The sequence below is a fragment of the Camelus ferus genome, chromosome 1 (genome assembly GCF_009834535.1).
Source record: "Camelus ferus isolate YT-003-E chromosome 1, BCGSAC_Cfer_1.0, whole genome shotgun sequence".
Taxonomy (NCBI): domain Eukaryota; kingdom Metazoa; phylum Chordata; class Mammalia; order Artiodactyla; family Camelidae; genus Camelus; species Camelus ferus.
This window is the reverse complement of record NC_045696.1, coordinates 60,607,747-60,627,437: the sequence shown is the minus strand read 5'-3', so window position 1 is coordinate 60,627,437 and position 19,691 is coordinate 60,607,747. Positions and strand designations below refer to the sequence as shown.

Sequence of the window (19,691 nt, the reverse complement as noted above, 5' to 3'; positions counted from 1 at the left end):
CCATATTGACTTGGTTTGGTGTGTTTATTACAAACAGTTGACCTTAAATGTAAGGGTTTATTTCTGGATTCTCAGTTCTATTTCATTGATCTCTATGTCATGTCCTTCTGCTATTACCTCACTGTCTTGATTACTTTAGCTTTTTAATAAGTTTTGAAACTCCAGATAGTGTAGGTCCTGCAACTTGTTAATTTTTCAAAATTGTTTCGACTATTCTAGGTCCTTTATATTTCCATGTAAATTTTAGGAACAATTCACCAGTTTCTCAAAAAAGTCCTGCTGGGATTAAGTATTTTTAAAGGAACAATGTGTTAGTATGTTTTATAATATTTCAGGGATGTCCTGTATACATGATACTCTTGTCATTTGGACTTTATTATTGTGAAATCTAGGACAAATTTGGTCTTTATTCTTTTGTAGTGGTCTTGTTTCTTATTTTTCTGCTTAAATCTTTCTAGGATTTTTGTTTTCTTCATGCTGAAAATGTTTAATTTTCTAACTCATTACACATGGACCATATGCCTTTCAATTTGAAGACTAAGAAAAATTTTTTTCAATCCAGGAAGGATGTCTGTTGGTTTCTTTTTCTTTTTAATTGTATTGATGATTATTGTTTCTGTTCTGTTTCTTCTGATTTCTTCTTCAAGAAATTCTACTTAAATGTTGGTTCTTAGATTTCCTTTTTTAAATTATCTTTTATCATTTTCACCTTTTTTGGATCTTTTTTTCCTTCAGCATTCTGGGGAAGCTTCCCAAACTATGTTATCTTCGTACTAATTTGATTTTTTTGTGGTGTCAGTTTTACTGCCCGGAATGTATTTTATTTTTGCTATTTATTTTTCTTTCTTTGCATTCTTTTTCTTCTGAGTTAGCTCCATATTCATCTCAATCTGCTTGGGTTTTTTTTGTTTTGGGGGGGGTTGGCCTGTTTTCTTTTAATTTTCTTCCTTTTAAAAATATTTTTCTGTTTTCTTTTAATTTTCCCCATAATTTGTAATATTATGATAAATGTAATTATTTTTAGTGTGTGATTTAAATAAAATTAACTAAATACTATAGACACTCCAACTCTTTTCATCTACAGTCTTGAATTTTGTTATATTAATGTTAGCCTTCTTTTTGTCTTTAATCCTAAAGAACACCACAGATGGCCAGTAGCTCAATGGAGGGCAAGAATTACCCAGGCAAGCTGTGAGCCACTGAACTCGGGTTCCTTGTCTCAGTTATCCTCCCATTGCTAATGACTGGCATTGTGGATACTCAATGCATAGTTATTGAATTAATAGCTTCTTATCATTTCTTTTGTCTCTGTTACCTGTTTTATGCCTACTTTTACATTTCACTGTTTGCAACATAGAAAAAACTTAAAGTAGATTATATTCATTTTCACTCATTGAATTGGAAATAAAGAATTTCATCAGCCTTTTAAATATGTCCACCTTCTATATTTTTTTTAGTCTTAAGTCAGATAGAAAGTACACATATCAAGAATCTACTTTTGGAACATTATTCCTTTGAATATAAGTGTAGGATATGAGTGTAGTGTTACTGTTTCTTTAATGATGTTCTTCACTCTGGTAAGAAGTCCACTTTGAATACATCTAGAATATCGTGTCTCTCTTTAAAACACACTCCTGGTCTCATCTTCCAGTCATCAAGTCTATCCATGTCTAAATCTTTTGAATGTGTTCTTTTAACAGTTATGGTATTAGTTGTGTTACTCTTGGCACTCTTTGTGCTTGAGTGTGACAGTAGCAGCAATTTTATATCATCTGCCAAACCCTGCTGGATCTTTGTGTGCCATTCTTTAGTTTTCATGATGGCAGATTTTATTCTTTTATTTTTTTCCTTCTGTGTAATTGGATAACATGATGGAGTAAATTTTTGACTCATGTGCATTATCTTTTTGGCTGGGAGACAGTTTGCTTTATCAATCATGTGCTTCCAGAATTCAGGGAATTTTTTACTAGAGTACATGGTGGTAAATCAGAAGGCTTGGCTTGGCTGTGGACCAGAATTACGAGTTTTTGTATGATAATCTCAACTAGTGAGGGCTTCATAATCCTGATGTTGAGTGGTTTGTTCTTATGTAATTTCTTGAGCTTTCTTTGAGTTAAATGATTTCCTCTTATCTTATCTTTTAGTACATAAACGTAAAACTTACATTTTATAAAAATGTCTTATTTAACAATGGAGTGGTTTTTGTTTTTGTTTTGGGTTGAGTCTTAATTCTCTAATCCTTTATTTTTTAGCATTTTTATCGTCTCCATTTTTCTTCAGCATTTTGGGGGGTACTTCCAAAGTGTGTGTCATCTTTATTCATCACTGATACTTAATTTTGTGTGCTATCACATAACTTATTCTGTCTTCATAGCACACAGGTTTAATTTTCTGTGCAAAGTACCATCATGAGTTTTACTGGATGCAGCTTTTTCTCTCACCTTTTGGTGTATCCATCTTTTTACTTACATCTCTTCACAAACTACCATATAGGACATAATAGTGTTTTTAATTAAAACCCACCTGCGAACTTTAAAAGTGACCAAGGGAGGAAAAAACCCAAAGCGCAGCAGTTAACACGTGTCTCACAGCATCTGCCTTGTTTAAACTTGGAGTTACTTCAGGTATATTCAGAACTCTTCTTCTGTGTCACACTTCCTACACATACAACTTATGAACACCAGTGGTGGGTTTGTCTATTTTTTGTGTGTGTGTGTGTGCTTTGTTCCAGACCTGGGGATCTAGCAAGAATAGAAAGGATTCTCCTCTTCTTAAAAGCTGCTGTCTCACAGTGGAGCCTGTTAACTACTGCCAGAAAGTTTAGGCAGATTTATAGTTGAATATGTGATGACTCCTGCTGTGCTTTGTTTGTTTTTTTTTAACCTGCCCGCTGAAAATCTCACCTTTTGTCATATATATAGTATTTTACATTTGTGAGAGAGACTTGACTTTGGTGAAATAAAAAGATTAGATACTGGTATTGAGGCTCATTCATCTTTATATACAGTGTTTTTAGATTTTTTTCTTATGCATGTCTATATAGATTTATTATTGGTCACTTATGTGAAATGTCTACATTTTACTTTAATTTTTCTCCTATTATCTTGCCTGCATTTTAATAATTAGATATATGATACTTGTTAAAATAGCTTCCGGAAAAGTTTAGTGCACTACAGTGTGCTTATAAAAAGAGGTGTATCATTTGCTGCTGTCATTTAGCAACCCCTCTCAAGAGCTATATGAAAGTAGCTTGAAACATGTGCTAACAATGGGTTTCATTATAATAGCTGAGGTTTTTTCCATATCATTTTGAAGAGTTTTTGTTGTTGTTGTTGTTCTTCCATTTCTTTTTCTTCAGATGACAGAAAATAATTTTTGGTTGAAGAAGATAGAAATTAGTGTTTCAGAAGCAGAAAAGCGAACTGGAAGAAATGCCATGAACATGCAAGAAACATACACTGCTTACCTCATTGAAACAAGGTGAGTGATGATAATTATGCCTAGGTTTAGGTAGAAAGGGCTTTGGTGGCTATTGATGCAAATTCTGTTGTCTAATGGAATTGTTTACAGGTCATTGTCTTTTTAGGGATTTTTGTTGTTGTTTCTTTACTTTTTAACAGGTACGGTAAGCAGATGTGTCTTTTACTACAGTACTCTTGGTAGTTGTATTCTGGCATACTTGTTCTGAGGGGAGAGGGAAAGTTAGTGGAGTACTTTGGGATCTGGAATGTTCCTTAACACGTTTTAGTAGAGCTCTTGGTGTTACAGTCCTTGTGTGATTTTTGGAAAAGATACCAGGTTCTCAGGGGTGTTGGAAGTGGACTTAGGTAAGTGGAGATGGCTAACAGAGAAGTCTAGGAGGAGAGAATATGGTCTGAGTCATTTTAGTAGAGTTGGGAGTTACAGAGAAATTAACAGGGAAAACTTGATTGAGACTGGATCTTTAGACTTCGGGGTAAAATTGAAAAGATGAAGTAAATCATGTTATAAGAAATCAAAACTCAACAGAAAAGTTGTCTTTTACCTCATAAGCAAAAAGTTAAAGGAATTGGGCTGTTTTGTCTAGAGAAAGACAAGGGACGACTCAGTTTATCTTGCCAATTATGAACGGTTTATATAAAGACTATACTGACTAGTTCTTTTCTCTCTATGGACTGAGCAGAAATAGTTTCAATTAAAACAAGTAGGTATGAGAAAACTTTTATAGAAAATTGGTGTACCATAGGAATTTCGGGAAAAGAGCTAAGGTAGGTCTCTTAAAAAAATGGGTTGTTTTTAAAGAAAAGTTGTTTTGTGACATACATATATGCATGTATGATGCATGTATGTATCACAGAGATTTTTGTTTTAAATGGTCCCATGAGAGGGTTTTTTTTTTTTTTCTTTAAGTTAAGTTAGCCACTTAAAAAATCGTACTTAAGAAATTTGTGTTGGCTTTAGCTTTCTAAGCAAATTCTTAAATTTAAAACTAAAAAGGATATTTTTAGCGTATACCTATTTCTTCACCCAGTTGAACAATGAAATTAGCTGTTGATTAATATTACTGCTGGAAGGGAATCTTGATTTGAATAATCTGGAATAATTTATAGTTGTTTACTCTTGACTTTGAAATGAATAGAGTATTATAATTTGAAACTAGGAATTAGAAGTGGCCATGCTTGAGTAATATAGCTAGACTCTGAATAAACATCTAAGTGGATCATCAGTAAATGTGTGGTGTACAAAAGGACTGTTGAGTTGACTTTCACAATTGCACTTCATTATAAATTTGTTTTAAAACAATGGTTCTCAAATTTTAAAATATATAAAAATCTCCTGGAGAATTTGTTAAGTTGCAGAGTTGTGGGTGGGGTTCAGGAATTGACATATTTTAACTAAAGCTCCAGATGTTTTTGAAGCAGATGGACCATGGATCATAAAGTTAATTATCTTTTCAAGGCTTTACATTTTAAGATAATCAAATTTATGTCTTTTTTTCTTTGTGATTTGTGTTTTCCCTGTTTTTAAATTCTTGCCTACTCCATATCAGGTACATATCTTTGAGAAATACTGTTTTTGAATAGATTATTTCATGAGTACTGTACCCCTAAGGCTAACCTTCAGCAACCATGGGACCCTGGAATTTCTTAATTTAATCATGTAGGAATCTTTCTGTAATTCAGTGTTATGCAGATAATCTTGGATAATATGAATATTATTGAGCTTAGATATTAACTAAAAGTTGAACTTACATCATATAGCTTATCTACTTACTCTTTGGACACATGTGGAAAGTCCATTTAGCAACTGCCTAAAGTGTTATAGTTTAATTGGCTAAGAATGAATAAAGCTAAAGTCACTGAGTTTAATTGTTCCAGGGATTTTATCTTTTCCTGTTCATAGAATATGAACCCTTTTAAAATAGGTAAGAATACTGTATGTAATAATGGGTAAGAATGCCTTGATGGCTTGGGAGGTTGTATGATGTCTTTACTTAGCTCTTCTAATCTGTGAAACAGGGCTAGTGATACTGTCTACTTCATTGTGAGGGTGAAATTAAATGTTGCATGTAAATCCAGTTATGTGCTATTAAACATTTGTTAAATGATTAGATAAATGGGGTAGTTTTGTGGTCCAAAGAAAGTCTCTGTACTTCTAGCCATCTTCCAATGACTGGACCCTGTCTTTAATGGCCTTTAAGACCGAAAAAAAAAAAAACCCCACCAACATGTAACAAGTCTTCTAAAGGCCTTTAAGTGTACTGCTTGTTTATCTAGTTATTAGCAAGATGTGGGTTCTGTTGGTGATGATATCGAATAATTTGAAGCTTGTTAACCCAAGATACTTTTTTCAACTAAAGTTGAAAACTGAATTAGAATAATATTAACCATAGCTAATGGTTAGGTCAACTCTTTAAAATGAATTATGATTTAATAATGCTATATTTTTGCCATGGTAGCCATTTGTACACTTTAAATTTCGTATTTTGTTTCCTTTTTTTATTAATGTACTGTGAATAAATTTAGTGGCAAACTTAATATAATAAAATACATTAAACAAATAATAAAAACATTGACTATCTCTTGTGTTGAGCATGTCATAGTGCATATATTTTCTCAGGACCTTATTTTAAGACTGACTTGACCTCCATACCTTTATGCCATAATGTACAAACGCACATTTTGGTTATATGATGTTTCTTGGAGGGCCTGTAAGTTATGGTCAAGCACACAATTAGAAAATGGGAAGGTTCTGATAATGTTTAGAAGACTGATGTTTTCTAGCAATGATTGTGCTAGCAGAAATCTTAAGCAAAATAATTTCACATATTCTTTATATAATTTTTACCCTAACTTTCCCCTAACTATAAATCAAACTTTTCTATGAATGAGACATGGCATTTCCTGCAGTTGTTTGTTTGTTTGCTTAATGATGGTACCAGGGACTGAACCCAGGACCTCGTGCATGCTAAGCATGCGCTCTACCATTGAGCTGCACCCACCCCGCTGCCTGCAGTTCTTTGTATTAAAGATGAGACTGGAGTTGAATTTTTACATCCCTTCTCCCCCAGCCTTTCAGAGATAACATTTTGCTTTTGTGGATATTTTCTGGTACTTGGATGCATCTGATTCATTTATAACATTGAATCAAGATTTTTTCAGTGTCAAGGTCTTTGGCATGAATGTTGTTCTCTCATTGTGGCAGAAGTGCAGTTAAAAATACTTTTTCTTTAATGAAACATTGGCTAAGCCAGATTTTACTATATTGTAAAGTCAGCTATTATACATCAACTGAAATACTGTGTATTGAGGGCTTGGGGATCAATGGTTCTGATGCTGATCGTAGATCTTTGTGATTGTAGAAGAAGCATATGTTGTGCAGCTGCTTCCTCATCTGTGAAATGGGGACAATAATCCCTGCTTCACCAGGGTTGTTATAAGGCTTATACATGGAAGGTTCTTTACTCAGTGCCTGGTTCACAAGCCTTCAGTAAATAGAGTTCCCAATGTTAAAGGAGGTTGTGTGCATGCATTTGTATTTTTTAAAAAAACGATAGAAATCTTATTCTATCTTTTTCAGGTCAGTTGAACATACTGATGGTCAGAGTGTCCTAACAGACTCACTATGGAGGCGGTATAGTGAATTTGAGTTGTTGAGAAACTACCTTTTAGTTTGCTATCCACATATTGTTGTGCCACCTCTACCAGAGAAAAGGGTAAGAAGTGAAATGGCAGTATAGTTTAGAAGTATTTAGCATTGAGATTATTCTTCATAATTGTTTTGTCTATCTAGGCAGAATTTGTTTGGCATAAACTCTCTGCTGACAACATGGACCCAGATTTTGTGGAAAGACGACGAATTGGTTTAGAAAACTTCCTCCTGAGAGTTGCTTCACATCCCATCCTTTGTAGAGACAAAATCTTCTATTTGTTTTTAACACAGGTATTTTTCTTTTATTTGGTATTTAAAAAAAATTAATTTGACTTGGGATTTTTTAAATACTAAATTGTGGAGTGCTTATTCCTAAGGATCTTTTTGGAGCAGCTTTGTTAATTTATATGCATTTCATGGTTTGTTCTGTTTTGAATTTCCAAATTGTTGGATTACATAATTCCTTTGGCTAACATTTTTATACTTAAAGGTACTAAAGATGGTACTTTCTGGTATCAAAGTTGGTCTTTGTCTTTTTGAAACCCGAATCTATAAAATCTTGGGTCCGTCTTTGGTAATCTTTTAGAATTTGGGTTGCATGTTTAACTTTGAAAAGGTTAGCATTTTTTAACCTATCTCTTCCATCTCCCTTGAAAGAAGAACAGAATAATAGGTATTTAATTTATTTAATTTGGAATATTCCTTGTGGGCTGTTACATTTTGCAGTGATATCTAAAATTAACTTTAATTTTTAGGAAGGTAACTGGAAGGAGACTGTGAATGAAACTGGATTTCAGCTGAAGGTAAGAATAATTGTGTGTAATAAATTTGCTGTGTTCCTTTACAACTTCCAGCACAGTGCCATGCAATTAATGGGTACTTGCTGTTTATTGAATGAGTGAATGTTGGAAATAGGTTTTCCATCTAATATTATTGGTAAGGTTTTTAAAGAAACACTGCAATTTACTTTTGATTGGTGTAATTTTCATTAATAGTAAGATGATAATGGACATATGTATGAATTTAATTCTATTGGGAAAGGACATTTTGAAGCAGTAATTTAGATACAAGCTATAGATTTTTCCCATAGTATATTTATATTATACTTTGTATCTTTTTTTATTCTTCCCTCTGCCCTTATCACTGTCACTCTTGGTGGTGCCCCCATAACTGCCCACTTTATTAGATAAGAAAGACACTTCTGAAGAATCGAGCTTGGGGTTTCCAATTTTAGTAGGCCAAAAGATGAGCCATCTTTCTGGGACATGGTGGCCAGTTTTGAGTGGGCACAGGATTCATTTTGTATTAGCATCCACTAGTGATACAGGCTTAGTTTGATTTTTTCAGCTTTTCAAATTCAGTCATTATACCTAGTGTTTGGGAATGAAACTGTTCTGTAAAAACTAAAGAGCATGATAGGTTTTAAGTTGGCCACCCTAATTCCACTCTGCTCTCCCTCCTGTTCCTAAAAATAATATAACACTGGTTGTTGCAAATTTTTTTTAAGTTTTTATCTCTTGTGTAAATCGAATAGGTAAGTAGAAAAAGTGATATAAATTGATGAACAGTTCGCATGGTAATACAGTAACAAAAGTTCAGTAGATCTAGGCAACAACAACAAAATGTCTTTATAGTAATTTTAAAAACACCCCCTAGAGACTTATGCATCGGTATATAGATATTTTAAATTTAGCACAAAAAAACAAGGAAGAGAAGAATTTTTTTTTTCTGCACAGGAAATATAATCAAGTATCTAATTCTGTCATAAACTGATTTTAGTTTATAAATACTTTGTTGGCAGGTTGCATGAAAAAATTAGTATTTTCTTAGCTGTAATTCATTATTGTGCTCAGGGAGAATACTGGAATTTCAGTTTAGAGATGGTTTGAAGTAACTCTAAACTTTAAAAAAATTACTTATATTTTGATAGAATTTTCTGAAAAGTAGTCCAGCATTTCTTAGGAGCTAATAAAGAAAAGAGCAAACTATAATTGTTTTGGTGCAAATATAATTGTTTTGGTGATGTCTTTTTATATAATAGAAAATTTAAAAATTTTTAGTCATTGGTTTAGTCATTAGTTTAGTAACTAGTGATCGGTTGTTTGTCCTTGAATGCAGTTTTTGGTGATAACTTTGGTGACCTTAAGAAAACTCTTGAATTTCTCTATCTGTGTAGACTATGCCATTTACAGAGTGCTATGAATTTTGTGTGTAGGTGCTATGTAAGTGTTTAGATATAATGTTTTGTATTTGGATAGCCTTGTGGTAAAATGTTTCATTTTTATAAAATCTTTCAAAGGTAATACTCTTATATAATATTAATAATTTGAAGAGTCAGAATTTTAATGAAATGGACCAGACATAAAATGTATGGAGAGAATTTGGAAAACCATGCAGGGAAATGGGACCTTTTTGGATTAACACTTATATTTGTATTTGCATGCATACATACAAACATGTATGTGAGATTGTCCATATACTTATATATATATATAGAGAGAGAGACACACACACACACACACACACACGTATACACATACACACACTTCACTTATCTGGAGGTCATGTATTTGACAGTTACAACTTAACTGATCACAGTTTGAAAGGTGGGATTTAGAATTGACTTCTGAGATGTTCAAATGGATGTAACATGACTTAGTACAATACATACAAAAATAACTTTGGTCCTTTCAGAGAGTACCAACTTAATTTTATTATAGTTATCCACATAGACTTGGCTATGTATTTTCTAGACTGTAGCATATTAGAAGAAAATTGAAAAGGTCTAAAAGTGAATTCTTCTGGAGACAGGCACACTGTGACAATAGTGAAAATGATAGCTGGGCCCCCTGGTAAAGGATAACAGTGATGTGAGAGTCAGACGCTGAGGGGGGGGAGGGGGGTTGGTTTTGGCATGGGACCACACACCTGGCTAGCCCCTAGGGCTTCGTTGTGTCACAGGTGGGCTCAGTATTAGTTGTTTGTAGTGGTTACCGAGGGGCCTCAAGAAAAGGTTGAATTGCTTGCTGAGTACTCATAATTCAGTGGGGTTTTTTTAAACATTTTTTTTATTGAGTTATAGTCAGTTTACAATGTTGTGTCAAATTCCAGTGTAAAGCACAATTTTCAGTTATACGTGAACGTACATATATTCATTGTCACTTTTTTTTTTCACTGTGAGCTACCACAAGGTCTTGTATACATTTCCCTGTGCTGTACAGTATAATCTTATCTATTCTGCATATGCCTGTCAGTATCTACAAATTTTGAAATCCCAGTCTATCCCTTCCCACCCCCCACCCCCTTGGCAACCACAAGTTTGTATTCTGTGTCTATGAGTCTGTTTCTGTTTTGTATTTATGTTCTTTTTTTTTTTTTTTATTAGATTCCACATATGAGTGATCTCATATGGTATTTTTCTTTCTCTTTCTGGCTTACTTCACTTAGAATGACATTCTTCAGGGACATCCATGTTGCTGCAAATGGTGTTACGTCTTTTTATGGCTGAATAGTATTCCATTGTATAAATACACCACATCTTCTTTATCCAGTCATCTGTCGATGGACATCTAGGCTGTTTCCATGTCTTGGCTGTTGTAAATAGTGCTTCTATGAACATTGGGGTGCAGGTGTTTTTTTGAAGTAGGGTTCCTTCGGGATATATGCTCAGGAGCGAGATTACTCTTAAAGTGTGGTCATTTGACTTCGTGCTTTTCAATTTGTTAGGACTGTTTGTTCAAGACACTGAATCCTAGAGCTCATTCCAGACATGCTGATTCCCACTAGCCTATAACTTGACGACTATTGCTGTGATATTGCAGATAAGAATATTTTTAGGAAGATAATTTTAGAAAGATTATCAAAAATGGTTTAAAAGGAGAAAAAACATTTTTTTTAAAAATCCAAAGCAGTATCTTATCTGAATATCATTAACATTATGTGTTTACTATGTATTTAAGCACTGTACTATAATATATTTGGGGTTTTTTCCCGACAGTTGCCTCAGTACCTTTGAGGTTCAGTATTACTTACATTTTTTAGGTAAGAAACTCTAGAAAGTGGCTTACCCAAGGTCTCATAGTTACAAGTGATAGAGGCTGAATCCAAGTCTAGGCCTAACTAAAGCCCTTCTTAATTACCATCCCATACTTACTGCTCTTTTCACTTATTAATTATGTAATTAATCTATATAAAGATGTTTGGTAAAGGAATGTTGGAAACTATTTCAGTGGAAATGAGATTATTCTAAATCAGACCAACTGTTAATGTTTTATAAGAATATTTGGTGATGATCAGTTTATAATGTAGAGAAGTATCAAATCATTATGTTGTATGCCTAGAATTTATAGTATTATAGGTCAATTGTATTTAACTTAAGAAAAAGAATATTTGAACTAGGCTGTTAGAGTGTCATCCTTGAAATATCAGCATTAATTTTCCTTTTTTTTCAGATGTATTTAACTTAATCTATAGTTTGGGCCTACTAGATTAATGTTTTCTTAAGTCTTTTTAGAGTAATTATTATACTCAGCAAGATAATCGTAAAAATTTTATTTTTTTTAAATCCATGCTCTGTTTAACAGATATGAGCAACAGACTTTTTCATTGCTGCTGTATATTGTCTTTCCTTCTTTTTTGCTGAGTATTTATAAAATATCCTATTAATTCAGTGAAGGGAGAGCAGAGTTTATTTCTAGAGTATGAACATATAAACTAGTTACTTTAGTTTAAAGTAATAACATTTTGACTTAGTTGACTCAGTAGGTTACTTACATGAAAGTGTCATCCATATGCCCAAACCTTAAATGAGTTTAGGCTGACACAGAAGGATCTAGAACCCTGTCTGTTGCTTGAAGCAGGGACTGCCAGAGACAGGATCTGGGCCTTTAGGATCTCTGCTAATCTGGGGATTCCAAATGCTGAGTGCCTACAGACCAGCAGGTACTCTTCTAGGTGCTGTGGATACAGCAGTGAATGAGCTGGAAACAGTCATAAGCTCCATGTTCTTATTTTAGTAGTTGGAGACGTTAAGTTAACATTTAAATAAGGTTCCTTAAAATAGTTATAGGTGATATAAATGGGAAAAGTCATCATTGTGAAAGAGTATGACAGCAGGGATTTTTTTCCAGGGGTTATTTTGAGAAAGGTGACCATAAAATGTATTCTCTAAATGGGGGCGCTTGTGAGACTAAAAAGAGGCTCTGCAAATAATTAGATTAGGACAAACAGGTGTAAAAGTAAACCAAGACTATCTTGGGAAAATGGGGTCACATTGTTGAAGAGAGAACATTTGAGCTGAGACCTGAATAATGAGAAACCTGCAGTGGAGTCAACCTAGGGGTCAAGGAATAGGAATGTTAGAGGTCAAGTTGGTGATGGTTTACTAGGCAAGGTTTGGGGGAAGATAAGAAAGACAAGGTCTAGAACAAGGAAAGTAAAGTATGTAATAGGAGTTAGAAAGGGAAGGGGAGGTGGAGATTAAAGGAGAACATGGGAAAGGTAGAAAGTCCAGGCAGACTCCAGGTTAGAACAGTCAGGGTTATTTTTTGAAATGTAACCAATACTTACTGTATGTCTTTTTGTGCCAGGCATTGGGAGATACTAGGGATTCAGCAATGAACAAAGCAGATTAATGTATTGCCATGGCAGCCATTGTCTAAGTCTAGGGGGCCCCCTTTACCTTGTGCTTTTCTCATGGCTCTCATACTCTGGTGGACAGGTAAGAAACACGCAAACAACTCAGGGTTTCAGATAGTACTGTATTAAAGGAAATAAAGTAGGTGGTATGAAACAGTGATGTAACGGCTTCTTTACATATTTAGTGGGGACTTTGATAAGATGGATGATAACCTTTCAGATTTGGAACAGTCTGGGTAGGTTTTTAGAAATCTAGCTTTGGGGAGAAGTTTCTGGTTTGTTGATATTTTAGGCAATTTCTCTTTTTATGGCATGTTGTGAAATGATGAACAGATGGTGTGGAGTGTTGTGATGGACTGACCTGACAGAACGTTTGGTAGGCAAAGATTAGGATGGTGATGGTTTACATTTTATATGCCTTCGAAAGTGGTAAATTGGTGATACTAAAAGTAAAAAATATATTGGTGTTATTAAGAAAAGATATAAATGAAAATTTTCTTTTTTACTGATGGCTTTTATGTAATTTCATTCTTACTGAAACAATCTCATTTGCATGTGACTATAAAGTCGTTAGTGATTATAACTAACTTAAAAAAACATAAGGGAGTATATATGCCTTAAATTCATAGGTGCTTTTATTTGTAAGGATTTTCACATACATTAGCTCCTTTGCCCTTGACTTGTAAGGTCAAGAATTGGTAAAATACAGATTTTTAGAAGTAAGAGAATCCCCTGAATTCGGTGACAAATTAAGCTTTAGATATTCTTGATAGCTCTTTGAATTTCTTTTGGTCTGAGGCTCTAGGAGGCTGAGCTTGTGGAGTGGCATATTTGTTGCATTTGTTTTTATTTTCTTAGCCAGATAATCTGGGAAGCCCTTGTAGTTTTGTTTAGTTTGTTTTCTATTATTTTGGGAATATTTCTAATTAGGGCTTGGAAGTTGGAATAATATAAGATGTCCAAGCTAACTGGAATCTTCAGAACCAAACCACATTATGAAATTGACTCTTGATTGAGCTACCTTTATGAACCCTACAGTTTTTGTGTCTTGGTCAGAAAAATTATTTTTTTAAAAAATGAGATCATAGAATAAGAGGATAGGATTTGGACATATTAAGTATAAATTTATGCAATGAAGTTATTTAGTGTTGATCCCTCTGTCTCTCCCTTAAGAGCAGTTGTGTAGAAATAAGTAAAGGCAGTTAAAAAGTTGTGTTGTAGCATTTTATGCCAGCTAAGAAGGAATTAATTTGATGTCATCTAGCTTGTTTTACTTTAGTACAGGCATTTCTATATTTCTTTCTTTTCTAAAATACTGATCATGAAAATGAGAAAAATCAATGTGTACACTTGGTTCAGATTTCACCTGAGAACAACCCTCAGGGATGCACAGGCTTCAGAGAAGTAGTTTTATTTAGTTTATATATACAGACCATTGCTTTTCTTGATTTACAGAAAACTTTTCCACACAACCTATTATGAATTATAATAATGCAGAGCTATATGCCTGTTAGCATGTTGGTGTTTACAGTTGTTTTACTTTGGTATCATTGAATGCTGTGTATTCAGATTGTTTTATAACATTTTTGTAGTGTCTTAAAAAATAACTACTAAGCTGCTTTTTGGGGTATGTTTAGTGTGTTTGACATAAATGATATGAAGAAAACTGTGCTTGAGCATCTTAATTCTAAAGGGAAAATTAAACTGTTTGGATTTATACCCTGAAATGTAATTGTATTAAGTGAATAAATTATTTTTTCCAGGCAGACTCCAGGTTAAAAGCGCTTAATGCAACATTCAGAGTGAAAAACCCAGACAAGTAAGGTTTTGTTTTAATAACAGTTACAATGTTGTTTTGAATGGTGCCTATCAATCTATTTAATTTTTCATTTCTGAATGTATGCACTTTATTTGCTAAATATTTTAAATAGTAATTCACATTTAGTGAAATCCTTTTACAGTCTAAAACTGGTTTTGAAATTTGGTAATTTAATTGGGATTAAGGTTGTAAGTAACTGAAGTTTTAGAAAATGGAACCACTGCTCTTTCTTAGAAGGATTTATTAAGTGTTGCAGGTATCAGAAAAATGAGAAAAGTAATTATAATTTCGTCTGAAATAGTTTTTCTTATATGACTTTGCTTGTCAGATATGTACAGAACTCAAGATAATATTATGTTATCTATTTAATAATAAACTATTTTGAATACCAAGAAAGCTTGATAGATAAATGCATACTAGTATATAATAATTTCATGGAGATGTATTTATACGACAATTATTTGACTTCATTGATGTCAATTTGGTGTTTGTGAGAGCATTTCTATATTAAAGGAAGCCAGTGTATTCAGAAGTAACGTTCCTTGGGATGTGATCTAAGTATCTTTCAAGATTTGGTTTTGCTCATTCTCTGAATTTGGTGGATAATTCAGGCTCTTCATTATATGGACCTTTACCTGGTGGTTGGTTCAGCTATGTTTTACAGTTAGAAATGTCCTTAGACAGATATGGCTTTCCCATTTTTGGGAACCAAGTTTATGAGTTCTGTTAGAATTTCTCTATTCAGGCTTTCAGCATTAATTTCTACATAGTGTAAATTCTTAGCAGACAAAGGCCATGTTTGCATAGTCTGATAGTCAAGTTTGCATGCCTGGCTTTATAAACCATAACTGTTAACATAATGCCTCTGGTTTTCAATATAAATTTTGAATATAAAATATAAATAAATACTTTGAAGTTTTGGTAATTAGGAATTGTGATGGTAACCATTGAGGTTTTTAATTTTACTTTTTCTTAAACTTTATTTCTTAGAGTAGTTTTAGATTCACAGCAAAACTGAGTGTAAAGTGCAGAGCTCCCATGTACCTCTGCCCCTCCCCTTGCACAGCTGCCTCTAGACACTCATAGCCGCCCCAGTAACCCTCACCACGGTGGTGCATTTGTTATGATAGAGGAGCCTGCACTGACTCATCATTATCACCAAAGTCCATAGTTACATGAGGGGCAGAGGTATATGGGAGTTGTGTAGTATATGGGTTTTGACAAATGTGTGCACCATTATGGTACTGTACGAAGTATTTTCATTGCCCTAAAAGTCCTCTTTGCTCTGCCATATTTATCCCTCCCTCCCTACAGCCCTGGCAGCCACTGATCTTTTTACTGTCTCCATAATTTTGCCTTCTCCAGATTGTTGTGTCATATAATACGCAGCCTTTTCAGAAAGGCTTTCACTTTGTAATACGCATTTAAGTTTCCACTGAAAAAAAGTTTCCTTTTTATAAAGGTTATAATGACGTCCGTGGTGTATAAAGAGATATTCTCTAGATTAAGAACTAAAATTAAGTCACCCTCCAAAAAAAGCTATGGAAAACCTAAGCAGCAAAGTTTATGAAATTCATAAATGTACATTCATTAGAGGAGCATGTAGATGAGACAATTTTTTAATTAATATTTTAATATTAGTATTTTGTCAATTGAATGTTTTTCAATTTAATGAAAAGTATTTTGTCAATTGAATGTCTTCCCTTTTCTGACCTTCCTGTCGCTTTTCTAGATTGCTAAGTTTTTTTTAATACCCATATTTTATAGAGAATTTTGAATGTGATATGACGAATAACATAACCAAGGCAGGTTCTTGCTCCTAAGTTCCTGTTAAAGTATATAATTAGTGTATAATTAGTAATAGCATTTGGTTGCCTTAAGTTCTAGATAAGAGAGTTAGGTCCACATCAGCCATTGTTATAGCAGATTCTTAATGTACAGAATCTCTGTTCTAGGTCTAGCTGGAATAGGTTAATTATTATTCATATCATTATTGAAATAGTTTATATCATTAAAATACTTTCATTCTGTCCTTTCTTAAAATCTAGAAAACCAGAAGGATTGTTTCAGAGGGATACCAAAATGATACCTCTTTCCTACATGTTTATCTTTCTTCAAACTAGACTATTAAAAGCAGTGAGGAGGAGAGCTTTGAGTCTTCCACTTTTATGTGGCAATTTTTGGCTCATACTTAGGAAGTATACTGAGTGATGAGTAGAATGTATGGATTGAAAGAGGGGAAGGAAATACAGATGGCACCCAGGTTTTATTCTTTAAAATCCTGGAGAATACAGAGGAGAGGGGCTTGAAAGGGTAGGGAAGATAAGTGGAGCTTTGGATATGTAAGCAAGTACAAATGTCTGCGTATCAGCCGGCTTACTAGATCAGGTGTTTAGAAGAGAGATTTGGGCTGGAGATAGATATTTGGAATTCAGCAGCATGTAGATCATAATTGTGAAGCTTTGTGAATGACAAGTCACACAGTGTGTGTAGTTTGAAAGATTGATTGTAAGATGGGTGTGAGGACCTAGGACTGAACCCTAAAGGAGCCAACACTTTAAGGGTGTTTTCCAAAATGTAATCTGATTACCAACATCTAAATCCTGTGGGCAAGTTTGTTAGAAATTCAGATTTCCTGAGTCCCATAGGGCCTCTGCATACCGTTGTGGTTCCTCACACCTCTCTTTTACTGAGAGGCCCTCAGAAGTGTTTTCAGCAAACACTTCAGGAGTTCTTTGCACACTAAAGTTGATGGTATAAGAGATGGGTGAAGGAAGTGAATCCTGGAAAGGAGGCTTTAGGTATGACCCGAGAGTAAAAGGAAAATCATGAGAAAATAAACCTGCTGTCAAGGGAACAAATTTTGAGGTAGGTGAGGTCAGCTTCCATTGCTGGAAGAGTGGTGGTATCAGAAGTTTTAGTCTTTAAGGAGAATGGCAGTTACTAGGTGAAGAAACAAAGATTACTGAACAGCATGAAGATTGAGGTTAAAGACCATGAGTTGATGGTTACACCATACATTTTTTGTTTATTGTTTTTGAGTAATTTTTCATACCAACGAATTTTATCTCTATCTCAGTTTCATGATGTAAATTATGAAGTATGACATCTTGGCTTTATAAATACCTAAAGAAAGTATGCTGCTTTTACTTTAGAATTTTTTTGAATTTGTATTTGTTATAAATGTTCAAGGCCAGCATATGCTCAAGCAGAATTAGTTTCATTATTCTCATAAAATGCTGCTTTGTCTTTCAGCTTTTAGCTTGTCTTCATGAGAAAAATGATGCTTTGTTTCCTGTTTCAGGAGATTTACTGAACTAAAACACTACGGTGATGAGCTGCAGTCTGTCATCTCACATCTTCTCCGAGTCAGAGCTGTAAGTGGTCCCCAAGAGCTTCTTGACAAATGTTTACAAGGAAGTGCTTCTTATTTAATTATGTTTTTAAGTAATGGAAGGTAGTCATGATAAATAACTGATTTTTATACTCAAATTTGGTGTGCTTGTCATCTAAATTGCATTTTTTTTAATGTGAAATGTTTCCTGGCATAAATAACTTGAAGAATTTTAGCCTGTTGTTTTCTCTGTATATGGCTATTTTGACATCAAAGGGCCTACCACTTCGGTGTTGGAGTATGATTAACTAAGTGTGAGATTTTAGATCTATGTATAGCAATATCCCGTTCTTTCAAGATTTCTTTTTAAAAGGTCAGTGAGTAGCTTATGTTATGTTAGGCCATTCTGTGTCTGTGCTCCTAAATTATACTAAATAAACTTATTTAGGGTAATGGTCTGCCATGACAAAAGGAACTAGAAATCTAGGAATAATGATTGTACTTAGCCATACAGTTTGGCTGTAACAGACATGGAGAAAAATATTTTGGGTAAATTAATGTACCTGAGAAATGTTGTGTCATCCACTCTGGTCCTTTGGGATAACCTAGAAGAAACCTTAGGACTTGCCTTAAAGGCTTTGAGAAATGGTGGGTTACCAGGTCTAGGATCATGTCTTACACTGACTGGAATCATCTTGAAATGAAATATATTATTTGGAATTTGTTTTAATGAAAGGGGTGGAGAGTGAGGGCAGTTTTAGATGAAACTAGATTAGCCATATAATAATTGTTGAAGGTAAGTACTGGGAAATGGGAGTATATTCTACTATTCTCTAGTTTTTGTATGTTTGAAGAGTTTCATTATAATTATTAAAAAAAATACGATAAGGAAAATAAATCCCTCCAAATAGCTGCATACTGGCCCAATCTCCTATGTAACCATTCAGAGTACTATTGGACTCCTTAAATAAGTTGTAGGATACTTCTAGGAAAAGAAAAGGTACCGGTGCAAATTACTAGGCTGGAATCAAGAACTGGGTTTTAAAAAGGACTGTGGATTGATGAGATAAAACTTCTAGGCCTTTAGTTACTTTGAAATTACTCAAACAGATTAGGCAACAGTTCTTGTGGTAAGTGGAAGTAGAGGCAGAGACACCCCAGAAGACTGGAAGAACACTTCATACTGCTTTGTCTTCTGTGCCAGAAAACTTGGAGAATCTACTTAATTAGATGTGTGGCTGATTATGAAAGCTGTGTCCTCCTTAAAGGCCTTCAACCAGGGGAAAGGGGCATACTGTGGAAAGTGTCATTTAGCAGGAAGCTTAACCATTCTCCAGTCTCAGGTAGGCAGAGGTGTACTACGAAGCAGTCACATGACTAACCCCAGATATTGAGGGGTTCTCAGTTTTTCACACCCAGAAGAAACTAAGGGACAAAGCAGAAAAATCAGCCAGAATTAGATTTATTAGAAATATCAGAGATGGGTGATGAAGAAAGTATAACAGTTAAATACTCAGAAGATCCATGAAGCATAGGGAATAAATTTAAGTGAAATCTAAAGGAGGGGGGAAATGATTGTCATTATTGTGAAGCTGTGCTGCAGATAATTTAGCCTGCAAGAAGGTATGGGTGATTGCTTTCATAAAGCAAGAAAGAAAAAGTATCACAAGTCAAGACAGGATAGTGATTACATCTAGTTTTCTGCTGAAAGTATATTTTTGAATGTGATTAATATTTAGTAATGTTTGAAGATTACTACAGAATTTAACC

General features: G+C 34.1%; 1 protein-coding gene across 1 annotated transcript in view; it reads left to right on the top strand.

Moving 5' to 3' along the window:
- Positions 1–19,691, top strand: part of SNX4 (sorting nexin 4) — a 51,205-nt gene that overhangs the window by 7,674 nt on the left and 23,840 nt on the right. The window contains exons 2-7 of the mRNA XM_032480870.1: positions 3,359–3,480; positions 7,060–7,195; positions 7,273–7,422; positions 7,887–7,934; positions 14,532–14,587; positions 17,892–17,964. Of these exons, the coding sequence (XP_032336761.1) occupies positions 3,359–3,480; positions 7,060–7,195; positions 7,273–7,422; positions 7,887–7,934; positions 14,532–14,587; positions 17,892–17,964 (585 nt within the window). The remainder of the gene's footprint in view (positions 1–3,358; positions 3,481–7,059; positions 7,196–7,272; positions 7,423–7,886; positions 7,935–14,531; positions 14,588–17,891; positions 17,965–19,691) is intronic.